Raw genomic sequence first — 13,872 nt, 5'->3', positions numbered from 1 at the left:
CTGACAACTGCCTCTTGGTTCAAGTATAAGTTTCGCATTAGCATGATCAAGTGTTCTGGGATTCCCATTCTTCTCAGAGTCAGCCACAGTTTGTTATGATTCACACAGTCAAATGCCTTTGCATAATCAATGAAGCACAGATAGACATTCCTCTGGTACTCCCTGCTTTCTGCCAAGATACATCTAACATTAGCTACAATATCCCTAGTACCACGACCCCTTCTAAACCCAGCCTGGACTTCTGGTAGTTCTCTGCTGATATGCTGTTCCAGTCGTCTTTGGATAATCCTCAGCAGAATCTTGCTTGCATGTGAAATCAATGACACTGTCCTGTAGTTTCCACACTCTGTTGGGTCACCTTTCTTTGGAATGCGAACAAATATAGTTCTCTTCCAGTCAGTCGGCCAAGGGGTTATTCTCCAGATTTCTTGACACAACTTGGTGAGCACGTCCAGGGCAGCATCTGTTAGCTGAAATATGTCAATTGGTACACCATCTATTCCTGAGGCCTTATGTTTTGCTATTTCTTTCAAAGCAGCTTGAACTTATTTCTTCATCATCATAGGCTCTTGCTCATATGTTGCTTCATTAAATTTTCTGTGTCTGCCAATTCCTTTCAGTACAATGATTCAATATGGATTGAGGCTCAATGTCAAGACAAAGATTCTCACCACGGGACCAACTGGCAGCATCAGGATGAACGGTGAAGAGATTGAGATTGTTCACAGCTTTAGTTTGCTTGGCTCCGCAATCAACACTCTTTGCACCAGCAGCCAGGAAATTAAAAGACGTATTGCCATGGGAAAGTCTGCTGTTAGGGACCTCTCTAAAGGACTCAAGAGCAACAGTGTGTCTTTGGAGACAAAGGTGCGTCTGGTACAGGCCATGGTCTTTGCAATCACTTGTTATGCATCAGAGAGCTGGACAATGACCAATGAGGATAGAAGGAGAATTGATGCTTTTGAGCTTTTGTGTCGGAGAAGAGTGCTGAAGGTGCCAAGGAGTGCTAAGAGAACAAACAGATTCCTCCTGAAGAGGGTTAAACCGGGCTGCTCCTTGGAGGCAAGGATTCTGAGGCTTCGTCTGACATACTTTGGTCATGTTGTAAGGAGAGACCGGTCTTTGGAGTGGGACATCATGCTTGGGAGGGTGGAGGGCAGGTGCAGGAGGGGAAGGCCCTCTGGGATATGGATTGATTCAGTGACTGGGGCAATTGGAATGAGTGTGTCGGAGGCAATGAGATTGGCCCAGAACAGAGCAGAGCTTAGAGCTGTTGTACATAGGGTCGTTATGAGTCGTGAGCTACTCGATGGCACATAACAACAACAACAACAATTTTTAGGAAGTAGATCACCAGGCTTTTCTTTGAGTAAGAAGAAGAGAGTAAGACTAGAACTTCCAGTCTTTTGTTTAGCAGCCAAGTAAGTGTGATAACTGAGATCCCCATATTTTGACTACTCAGGGACAATTTAACAAAGATATCTTTATTATTTATATTCCTACTGTATTTTCAAGCATTAAGAAAACTAACTTAATGTTTCAAATGTTTAGAATTAATCCAAGGCTAGGAATTCCAGACATTTTTTAAGAAGCTGCTAATTATCTGTTTAAATAATTCAAGTAGGTTTTAATATGCCAATGAGGAGGAAAAAAGGCATGCTTCTCAATTCTTCTTCAGTTAAATAAGGTTAAGACCTACATCATAAAGTGATTAGTATTAGTGTAAGACCAGAGTAGATGGCCCAAGTCCACGGTAGAATGGTAGATGGCCTGCTGGGTAAATACTAGATAGTAAATGAGTGCTTCCTCTCTAGCCTCCTGTCGTGTGAAAGGTTTATCATTCAAAATGTTTTTTCTACCCAATATTTAACTGTTTACTTTGTGCTGAAGTATTTGTTATACTAGGGAAATATGAATAGGGTGGATACAAGACCCATCCTATTATAGGCTTGTATAAGCTCAGGGAACTTCAGTGGTTACTCTCTTGTTTTGAACATCTGCCTTTCCAGCCACACTGAATGTGATAGTCTACAAGTTTCACCATTTTCTGCAAGTCTGGCCTGCACATCTACAGTCAGCCCAATAATGGCTTGGAGTCCCTGAGAGACCTTGTAGTGAACCACCAAACTTAAGGGGTATAGAGGAGTGAAGGAACTGAAGGAAGGAGAGACCATTGCTGTTGGAAATGATGAAATAATACAGCAAATCAAGACATTTGGGACAATGTCAACTCTGTACTTCTTATAACTGGTCTGCTTCTGATCTTAGCAGAATGAATTATGAATATACTTTTTTAGTCTTTCTGCCTTTCATAGGCTGTCATGAAAAAAAGATGTAAAGTGTTTGTGAAGTCAATGCACAATGCAGTATATTTTGACTATATTATTACTTTCATATGTATCTGAGTGAAGGATGCCAGATGTGAGCAACAACCACAGTTATCTGTCCATAGCCATTCTTATCTCTCCGGGACAGCTACAAGAATCCTATAGTTTTTCAAACAAAGAACTTGCTTGTTACAAATGTCTTCTGAGACTGCCAATGCTACAATAATTCACTTTTCACAAGAAATTCACTTAGTTTAACTTCAATATGCCTGTGCTTCACATAATGTATTCATCAGGATGAGAGTTTCTTGGCTACTGCAAGCTAGCATTAAAATGACAGGAAAATATCTACACATAAATCTAATAGCTTGAATATTGGTTTTATAAGAATTAGTAAATTTAAATTACCTATGTTTCACACTTATCCTTGAGAATCCCCAAAATTCCATGAAGAATCACCAAACTCTAATCAATTAGCTGTAACTGTGACTGGAGAAAGACTTTAGTGTAGACGTTAGTGGCTTATGAAACACGCCTCCTGCTGCCTCCAACACCTAATTTAGGATTTTCCAGGGGGAGAGGGCACTTGTTATGGATTGCACTGAGTTCTCCCAATATATGTACTAAAATGCTAATCCTTCTGCCTATCAACAAGGAGCTTTAGTAGTGGTGTCTGTAGAAAGTTGCACTGCTAACCCAAAGACTGCTTTGAATCCACATTAATAATCACGCTAGAAAAAGATGGACAGTCTCCTCCTATGTGATTTATAGCCTCCGAAGCCCAAAGAAGGGTCAACTATGAATCCTCTACAGCTTGATAGTAATGAGTTTTGTAAATAAAATATGACTCTGTTTAAAAATAGAATTGCTTTGGAAATAGAAAAGCAGAAACTGTTATATTAAGGAGGGCATGCTAAGAGATTGGGTGGCTCCAGGATCTGAGAAGGGTGGGTTCTGAATCTAATTACTTGTGAGTTGTCAAATAGTCCAAAAAGGCACAGAGACACATGTAGAAGAGAGACACCACCTGACAGAGGCAGCTGAACCCGTAAGTTCATGAACTCAAGGACTGCCAGCTATTAGGACATGAAACAGCAAAGGACTGACCTCCGAAGACACACCTTTAATTCAGATTTCTAGCCTCTTAAAGTGTGAGAAAATAATTCCCTGTTATCTGTAGGTATTCATTTGTGCTATGTCTGGTTGATAGGGCTAGGAAAATGAGTTAGGGCTCAAGCTTAGTCACTATTCCAAAAAGAATTAATTGATATTGAATCATTTCAGGGAGTAGTACATAATTAAGACCTAATAATAATGAAGGAAGAAGGTCAACTGCACTAATGGCATTGAGAAAAGATAAGGTCCAGGCAATTGATGGAATAACAGCTGAGGTGCTTCAACAACAACAACAGAAAATACAGCACCCTGGATTTGCTCATCAATTTATGCCAAGAAACTTGGAAGATTGTTAACCCAACCAACTGACTGGAAAGATCCATATTTGTTCTCATTTTTATAAAAAAGAATGCAATCCAACAACGTTGCTATTAGGTGCTGTCCGAGTACGATCCATGTTATGTACCATCAAGTTGCCTGACACTGATTCACAGAGACCCTATGAACACTAGTTTTTAATCCTGTCCTGGGCCATTCTCATCATCTCTTAGAGACTTAATCCCATTTTTCTAGTCACCGAGTCAATCCATCTCATCTTAGGTCTTCCTCTCCTGCAATATCCCTCCACCCTTCCAAGTATGATGTCCCTCTCCTAAAGACTGGACCTTCCTGGCCTAGTGCTGAATGTATGTGAAATACAGTCTCCAAATCCTTGCCTCCAGGAAGCAGCCTTGTTTTACCCTCTCCAGGACAGGTCTTTTTGTTCTCCTGGCAGAACACTCTTCTCCAGCAGCACAAATCAAAGATTTCAATCCTTCTTCTATCATCCTTAGCCACTGTTCAGCTCTCGGATGCATAGCACGTACTTGCCTAGATCATGGCACACTTTAGTCTCCAGACTGACATCGTTGCTCTTCAGTACTCTAGAGAAGTCCCTAACAACAAAATTTCCCAGTGCAATTCATCTTTTGATTTACTAACTGCTGATGCCAACAGTGTTGACTGTGGAGCCAAGCAAGCTGAAGTTATCAACAACCTCAATTTCTTCTCCATCCATCATATAGCTGCTAGCAACTCAATGAACAACAAATGTGAACCCTGTCCTATCCTGTGCCATCCTCACACTTTCTGACACATTAGAGCACATTGCAGTAGTCACTGTGTCAATCCACCTCATTGAGGGTCTTCCTTTCTTTTATCAACCCTCCACATTTCCAAGCATGATGTTCCTCTCCAAGAAATAACCTCTCTTAACATGCCCAAGGTATGTGAGACAAAGCTTTATCATCTTTGTGTGGAAGGAGCACTACAGCTACATATTCACCAAGACTTTTTTGTTTGTTCTTTTGGCAGTCTATGGGATATTAATGGGTCTCTTCTCCAGTACTACAACCCAAAGACATCAATACTTTTCTGTCATCTTTATTCATTGTCCAGATTTCTGATGCATAGCAAGAGATCAAAAGGACTATGGCCTGAATCAGACACACTTTAGTCCTCAAACTGACATCACCGCCCCTCAGTAATTTGGAAAGGTCCCTAGCTGCATACTTTTTCAATGCAATACGTCTCCTGATTTCTTGACTGCTGGTACTAAGGGTGTTGATTGTGGATCCAAATAGATGAAATCAATGACAACTTCAATCTTTTCTCTATCATGATGTTGCCTATCCATCAATGGGGAGAATTTTTGTTTACTTAACACTTGATGCAATCCATATTGAAGGTTGTATCCTTTGATCTTTTGCAGCAAGTGTTTCAAGTCCTCCTCACTTTAAGCAAGCAAGGATGTGTCATCTGCATAATGATTATTGATGAGTCTCCCTCCAATTCTGATGCCACATTCTTAATTCAATTCCACCTGAATGTCATAATCAACTTAAGAATAGTTTTGAAGCATTGAACACCAATGAGAGAGGACCAGATGAGTTGTGAGATGATATCAAGGATATCATCCATGAAGAAAGCCAACGGTCATTACAAAAACAGAGGAGAAAAAAAAATCCAAAACAAAATGGACGTCAGAAGAAACTCTAAAGATTGCATTGAGTGTCACAAAGCCAAATCTAAAGAAAAACATGTGAAAGTGAAAAAGCTGAACAGATGACTTTAAAGGGCAGCTTGAGAGTACAAAGCTAAGTATTATAAAGGAATATGCAGAGAGCTGGAATTGGAGAATTAAAAGGAAAGATCTCACTCTACATGTCTCAAGATTAAAGGAACTGAAAAACTAAGCCTTATGTCACAATGTTGAAATATATTGAATGACCCAGAAAATATCAAAAGAAGACGGAGGGAATACATAGAGTCACTGTATCAGAAAGAATTGATTAACACTTAAAAATTTTAGGAAATACCGTATGAACTGGGGCCAATGGTAATGAATGAGAAGTGGAAGCTACACTGAAGACATTGACAAAAAATAAGGCCCCAGGAATCGATGGGATACCAATTGACTTGTTTCAATTAACAGATGCAGCTTTGGATGCACTCACCAGTCTACGCCAGGAAATCTGGAGGATGGCTGTCAGGCCAATGGATTAGAAGAGGTCCATATTTGTTCCCATTCACAAGAAGGGTGATCCAACTGAATGTGGAAATTATCGAACAATATCATTGATACTACATGCAAGTAAAATAATGCTGAAGATAATTAGCAGTACATAGATAGGGAACTGCCAAAAGTTCAAGTGGGCTTTAGAAGAGGCTGTGGCACTAGGGATATCATTGCTGATGTCAGATGGATCCTGGTTGAAAGTAAGGAATACCAGAAAAATTTATTTGTGTTTGTGTTTTATTGACTATGCAAAGACATTTGACTGTATGGATCATGACAAGTTTTGGCAGACATTGAGAAGAATGGGAATCTCAGAGCACTTCATTGTGCTCATGATGAACTTATACCTGGACCAGGAGACTGTTGTGTAAACGGACCAGAGGAATACTGTGGTTTGGAATTGGGAAGGGAGTGTGTCAGGGTTGTATTCTATCTCCATTATTTCCCATAGCATCCTTCAATATTGTTAGTAGAGGCTTAAATCTGTTTCTCAGTTCTCTGTTTGAAAACTGCCTAGCAAGTTCTTCCCTTACTATTCTCTAATTTCAGCTCTTTGCACATTCTCTTACAATATTTTGCTTTGTCTTTTTAAGTTGCCCTTTGAAATCTTCTGTTCAGCTCTTTTACTTCTGCATCTTTTCCTTTTGATTTGGCTTCATGATGCTCAAGTGCATTTTTCAGAGTCTCTTCTGACATCCATTTTGGTTTTTCCTGTCTCTTCTCTCTTTGCAATAACCATTTGCTCTCTTCGTGAGTGATATCCATGATCTCATTCCACAACTCATCTGGTTTTCAATCACCGGTATTCAATACTCCAAACCTTAAAGAGAATTTTTCAATTAAGGTAGAATAAACTCAATGTCATATTTTGGTTTTAAAGGACTTGTTTTAATTTTCTTTAGCCTCAATTTGAACTTGCATAAGAGTAATTGATGGTCTACTCCACAGTCCGCCCCTGGCCTGGTTTTGACTGCTGATATTGAGCTTCTCCAATGAGTCCTTTCACAGATACAGTCAAACTGACTCCTATAAAATTCACCAGGTGAAGTCCTTGTGTAAAGTTGTTGTCTTTGTTTTTTTAAAATGAGATATTTATGACTAATAAATAATGATTTATACAAATTTTACAAATTTATGCAAATTTTTATTATTCTACTCCTAGCCTCATTTCTGTCACTAAGTCCGTACTTTCCAACTACCATTCCTTCTTCATTGTTTCCAACTTTTGTGTTCCAGTCACAAATTATCTTTAGCACAACTTGACTGCATATTTGCTAAATTTTAGAGTACAATATCTGGTACTTCCTTTTTTGGCTTTAGCTGTAGGAATGTACAGTTGGCTAATAGTCATATTATTATATAGTCATAATATTGTATGCATGTGGATAGTATTCTATGACTCACAAAATTGTACTTTAGTATAGAACTTGAAATTGACTTTTTTTACTATGAATACAATACCATTTTTCTTCTTTTTATAATTCCCATGTGATTATCTGATTCAAAGTAGTGAAATCTAGTCCTTTTCCCTCACTAATGCCTTGAATATCAATGCTCTTATTTTCCATTTAATTTTTCACAACTCCTAGTTTTCCCACATTCATGCTGTATACATTTCACGTTACAATTGTTAAAACATATATGCCATCCTTTTCCTTCACGTTGATTGATTTCCAATCTGGGATCTACCTCAAATACTATAAACTGTGTTCCTGTAATGTTCATAGGGTTTTTAGAAGCCTGTATTTTTTTTTCCAAAGAAGAAAGCAAACTGGGAGGTGGGATGGGACAGGGAGGAAAATATGCAACAATGAATAAATGGAAATCCCAGTTTGCTACAAACTTTCATTAAAATCTGAATTTTTTTAAAAAAATGGGAAAAGGGTATTATAAACAAAGGCAATAAAAAAATCAGTCTGTGAGACAATGTGTGCTATGGGAATTTGGTAGAAATATGAGCAGATCTACTTTATTAAAATAAAAATTTGCAGGAGAAGTAAAAAAAAAAGTAGACAGTCAATCCTACTTCATAGTTTATCTTAATCTGGAAACTCTACTAAAATCTGTCCACCATGGATTCCTCTTGTGGCATTTGACACACCAGTGGCATATCTTTCAGTATTATAGCAAGTTACCTCAGTGCAGCAAAATAACAAAAAATCACTTCACTGATTAGATCAATGAATTCTCCAATCCAACAAACTCTTTAGTATTGTACCTCTAATAGCAAATCAGAATGTAGGTGTTATCAAGTGCTAAGTTTAGAGTTCATGCTTGTCTGATGTAGCTTCTGGAATTTATTCACCCACGAAATACTTCAGATTTCAGAGTACTAACTCAGAGGATTAAACGGGTAACAGGTCTCAGTACAGGCATACAACAGAGCAGACCACTGAAGACCCATAATGTGTAAATTAACAAAAAGTATCACTATCCCTGGATAGTCAAGCAACAGGGCAGGCTACTTGCTCAAGTCCCACAATGTAGAAATTACCAAGTAATATCACATGCAAGTGTAATCTTGCTGAAGATAAATAAAAAGTAGCTGCCAGAATGCTGGAATTAGAAGAGGTTGTGGAAATAGTTATAGCTTGCTAATGTCAGGGGGATCTTGAATGACAGCAGAAAATACCAGAAAGATATTTCATTTGTGCTCTGCCGACGATGCAAAGGCATTTGACTGTGTGAATCATTACAAATTGTGGATAATATTGACACAAATGGGGATTCCAAGACACTTGTGTTCATAAGATACCTGTACACTGAACAAAAAGCAGTTAAAGTTGTGGAAACAGAATTAAGGAATATTATGGTTTAAAATCAGGAATGATAGGCATCTGGGTTATATTCTTTCTCCATACATAGTCAATCTCTATACTGGGAAAATAATTTGAGAAGCTGGACTGTATGAAGAAGAATGTGGCATCAAGACTGGAGAAAGAGTCATCAATAACCTATGCTATGCAGATTACATAATCTTGCCTGCAGAATGTGAAGATGTGAAGCACTTTTTGCAGAAATCCAAAGACTAGAGCTTTTAATATGGATTATATCTCAGCATCCAGAAAACAAAAATTCTCACCATGATACCAATAGACAGCATCATATGTAGAAAATACTGAAGTTATTTATGATTTACTCTTGGCTTGGATCCACCACAATCACAGTAGCTGTAGTCAAGAAATGAGAATTATTGCACTGGGAAAATCTGCTATCAATGATCTCTCCAAAGTGCTAATGAGCAACGGCACCAGTTTAAAGACTAAAGTACACATTATTCAAGCCATGGCATTTTCAATTGTTTCCTATACATCTGAAAACTGGACAATGAATAAAGAAGACTGAAGAAAAGTTGATGCCTTTGAATCATGGTATTGATGAAGAGTATTGAATATACCCTGAACTGCCAAAAGAACAAATAAGTCTGTCTTTGAGGAAGCGCATCCAGGTTTCCCATTAGAGACAAAGATGCTGAACATTTTTCAAACATACTTTGGACATGTTGTCAGAGGAGCACAGTCCTTGGAAAAAGATATCAAGCTGGGGAAGATAAAAAAAGGAGGAATGTCTTCAATGAGAAAGATTGTCACAGTTACTGCACATGGGCTTGACTAAGTCTGGTATTGTGAGGATGGTGCAGGATAGTAAAAGGTTCAGATCTGTTGTTCACAGGTCCTGTGAACAACATGTCAATATGGTGGCACTGAACAGTATTTCTCTGCTCCTCACAAAGTTGGGCACCTGCGAGGCTGTGTTTTCCCAGAGAAATAATTTTTCTAATTGAAACAAAGGTCCCAACAGAGCTAGCTGTGTCCTCAAAGGAGATCTTCTCAGCAAGGAAGACCCTGTCGTTTAAACTTACATGTGGTTTTCCTGGAAGAGGGTGCTGATAAAGCCCTTCACTGAAGCATAAACCCCAAACTAGGCAAGACTTACTGAGTGTAACTGATTCATTGATCCTGAAGCTGCAAAGGACCCGGTCCACGTTGCGGGCATGTCGAAAGCCATTTCCTCTCACGACGACTTGAAATGACTCTGAAATTAAGATCATAATAGTTAATTAAGCCTAGTTGTCTGAATGTAGTTCATTTATCTTTATTTTCTATCTGCTTTGATTTGGAGCCTCTGGTATTCCATCAGACATCAAATATTCAGACATCAATTTAGGCTGGAAAGAAAAAGTAACAATATGAGTGACTTTTCCGACTTACCAACTCATTCTCACGAGGAGTTCATGCGAATGGCATATTTCTTCTTTCCTTCCTATCTTGTTCCTACTACTCTTTCTACTTAGAATGACTTCCTCTCTCCTTTCTGCCCATTCAGATCTTATGTATCTTTAAAGTGCAGGAGCTTTTAAAACAGCAATATTTGCAACTAGAGGGAATCAGGGGAGTAGCTCTCATCTCCTAAATCAAATAAAATCCTCTTTTTTCCTCTCTTACATATTGCCCTCCTCTTAAAGGGTTTCTTCAGATTTAGCAGTACCCAAAGTTCTTTATAAACTATTTCCCAAAGTTAAAAAAAAAAAGCATGACATGGTAGGGGTATTAGACTTGGAAAGGTGGAGAGTCAGTGAAGGAAAGGAAGGCCCTCAACCAGATGGATTAACACAGAGACTGCTCCAATGGGCTTGAGAGTTGTCAGCAAGTGTGAGGATGGCACAGGATAGGCCAGGGTACAGATCTGTTGTTCACAGGGTCACAATGGATAGTATATGACTCAATGGCATTTAAGAACAACAACAACAAACAATGTAAAATGTACTGGTTTAGGCTGTTCTTCTTTCTTTTCCCCAATTGGAAAAAAACAACAATACACAAAACCAAAAACCAAACCAAACAAACTTCTTTAAGCTAAGTGTAGTGAAACGCCTGTCATTGTTGAGAACACTCATAGTTGGTAAACAAATCCATTTTATTTACTGGCAGCCCACTGTATAAGGTTACCTATTTGAGCTGACAATGGTCTTAGAACATAAAATTAATTTCTTTCTCAGTAAAGCAGAGAATATTTTGAAATCTCTAGCACTGTATATTAATTATACTTTATAATAATAATTAATATTTAACTGAGACTGTCAACAACAGCTTCATCTTGCTTGGATCCACAATTAACACTGTTGGTAAGAGCATTTGGGAAGTAAGGAGACACATTGTAATGGAAAAATTCACAGTTAGGAATGTTTCCAAATTACTGAGGAGTACTGATGTAAGCTTAAGGACTAAGGTGAATATGATTCAAGCCATAGACATTCTGATTACTAGCTATGTATCCAAGAGCTGGATAAGAATAAGGATGGCAGAAAAAGAATTATTGCTTTTGAGCTGTGGTATTGGACAAGAAAACTGAACATCCCATGGACAGTCAAGATAACAAACATAATATGTCTTGGAGATGGTACAGCCTGAGTCCCTTTGGAGGTAAGAATGATAAAGCTTCTCCTGATATACTTCGGACATGTTGCTAGGAGGAGCTACTCCTTGGAGAAGGACATGAGAGGAAAAGTGGAGGATCAGTGAAGGAAAGGAAGAACCTCAACCAGCCAGGTCGACTGATTGAAAAAGAGACTGCTGCAATGGGCTCCTGCATGTCAGGAACAGGAAGTATGAGGATGGCCCAGGATAAAACAAGGTTCAGATCTTTTGTTCATAGCGTCATTATGAGTAGTGCTAGATTAAATGACACTTAACAACAGCAACAACAATGAATGACTAATTAATTAGTTAGCTATTTGAGTGATTAATATATAAGAATTAAGCCATTATAAAAAATATAATTTTAATAGCCTGACCAAGGAAAAAAATCATTAATGAGGGGCACATTTAAAAATCCTTTATTTATGTTTGATGGTAACAAGCAACACTTCATTCTCCTTCCTTTACCACAGCCAACAATAGTTGGGGTTTGGGATGATGCATAAATGATAAAAGACTAAAAGGCAGAGGGGGGGAAACACACTGTTTGTGAAAGTGGATTTTAACCTGTAATTTGGGAAGTGTAAATGAGAAAACTAATTTCAGTGATATTAAGAAATTTGTTTACTATCACATAGATAGTGGTTGTCAAATGCAGAACAGAAAGATGTCAAGCCCTTCACCAGGTTCTTAACCATAATGTTGAAGGGATACTCATTCTCTTGTGACATATGAGTAAGTTAGAGGATGTTGTTGTTGTGATTTCTTAAAAAATTTATTCTGCTTTTTTATATATTAGGGAGTTTTGCCCAATTTATATCTACATGAAACTGATCTAGACGGAAGTAAGAAAAAGACATATAAATCAAAGAACTGAGTTGTACAAAGAGTACAACTTAAAATAAAATGTTAAGACAGCTCAATAAGGCAGTTGCTACCATTTCAAATTATTTGCCCATGATCCTAAGACTAGGGAACAGCAAACCTTTTGACACCTAGTCAAATGTTCAAATGCCATAGCTTATATCTGTATTCATTAAAGTTATAAACATATAGAAACATAATTCCTATGAATTACAAAGGATTTACATACGCATATAAACTCTGGGAAGTGCAATGGTTAAAGTACTTAACTAACAACTGAAAGATTAGTAGTTCAAACATATGCAAGAGGCATTTCTCAGAAGAAATAGCATCATGACTTTAAATCATCATGTTGTGGTTGTTTTCATGTGCCGAGTCACTTGCAACTCATAGCGATCCTATGTAAAACAGCTCTAAACACTGCTCTATCCCGAGCCAACCTTAATCACTCTAACACACCTACTCCCATTATTCCAGTCACTGAGTCAATCCATCTCAATAAGGGTCTTTCCCTCCTGTGCTTTCCCTCCACCCTCCCAAGCATAATGTCCCTCTCCAAGGATTGGTTTCTCCTTACAACATGCCCAAAGTATGTTATACTTTGCCAGACAAAGCTTCAGAATCCTTGCCTCCAAGGAGCAACCTGGTTTCACTCTCTCCAGGTTGAACCTGTTTGTTCTCTTAGCAGTCCATGGTATATTCAATACTATTCTCAAGCACCATAGTTCAAAAGCATCAATTCTCTTTCTATCATCTTTAGTCATTGTCCAACTTTCTGATGCATAGCATGTAATTGCAAAGACAATGGCCTGGATAAGGCACATCTTAGTCTCCAGACTGACATCGTTGCTCTTAATTACTCTGGAGAGGTCCCTGACACCAGACTTTCCCAATGCATTTCATCTTTTGATTTCCTGGCTGCCTTGAAACCCCTACAGAGCTCAGTTCTAGTCTATACAAATGGAGCCTCATGCTGCTGAATAGATTTGCAAATGTGTGTGTGTGTGTGTGTGAGAGAGAGAGAGAGAGAGAGGTTTAGAGGTTTAGCGGGATGGAATTCCTATTTATTTTTGGATCCTTCTCTGACATATAACTCAATTCAACTAGCATTGTATTAAACACCAAACTGCGGGAGAATATATTGTTGTTAAGTGCCGTCAATCATAGGCGATTCATACCAACCCTATGAATGAAAGTCCTCAACACTTGTGTGACTTTTATCCTTTCTCCAGGTTCATAAGGTTTCCAGAGGCAAGCTATTAAGAAAGTGAATGCCACTCCTGCTTACAAGCTTGTTTTAATTGGGAAACTCCACCAAACACTGTCCACCATGGGTAACCATTATTGCATTTGACACATCAGTGTCACAGTGTTCAGCTTCACAGCTACCACAAGTTACTTCTGCATGGCAAGTGTACACACAAGGGCTATACGACCAAGAAGAATGTTTGGAAAAAGTGGGAGAACATACTGTATTTTATTTAACAATTAAGTCTTTAGAAACATTTTTCTGTTTCCTGTTTGAGAGCCAGACATACAGAAATCTGCTGTTGGAAGCTTTTGTTCTTTCAAAATGTTGAATGTGACTACT

The 13,872-nt window shown here is 38.3% G+C and overlaps 1 protein-coding gene across 1 annotated transcript in view; it reads right to left on the bottom strand.

The window, feature by feature from the left end:
• Window positions 1-13,872, bottom strand: part of ANTXR1 (anthrax toxin receptor 1) — a gene marked incomplete at its 3' end in the record, with an annotated part of 308,898 nt that overhangs the window by 127,972 nt on the left and 167,054 nt on the right. The window contains exon 10 of the mRNA XM_006902541.1: window positions 9,937-10,035. Within this exon, the coding sequence (XP_006902603.1) occupies window positions 9,937-10,035 (99 nt within the window). The remainder of the gene's footprint in view (window positions 1-9,936; window positions 10,036-13,872) is intronic.

The sequence above is a fragment of the Elephantulus edwardii genome, unplaced genomic scaffold (genome assembly GCF_000299155.1).
Source record: "Elephantulus edwardii isolate Elephantulus edwardi_28Jun2011 unplaced genomic scaffold, EleEdw1.0 scaffold00425, whole genome shotgun sequence".
Taxonomy (NCBI): Eukaryota; Metazoa; Chordata; class Mammalia; order Macroscelidea; family Macroscelididae; genus Elephantulus; species Elephantulus edwardii.
Note: the sequence above shows the minus strand (reverse complement) of the source record. Positions and strands in the feature narration are given on the sequence as shown.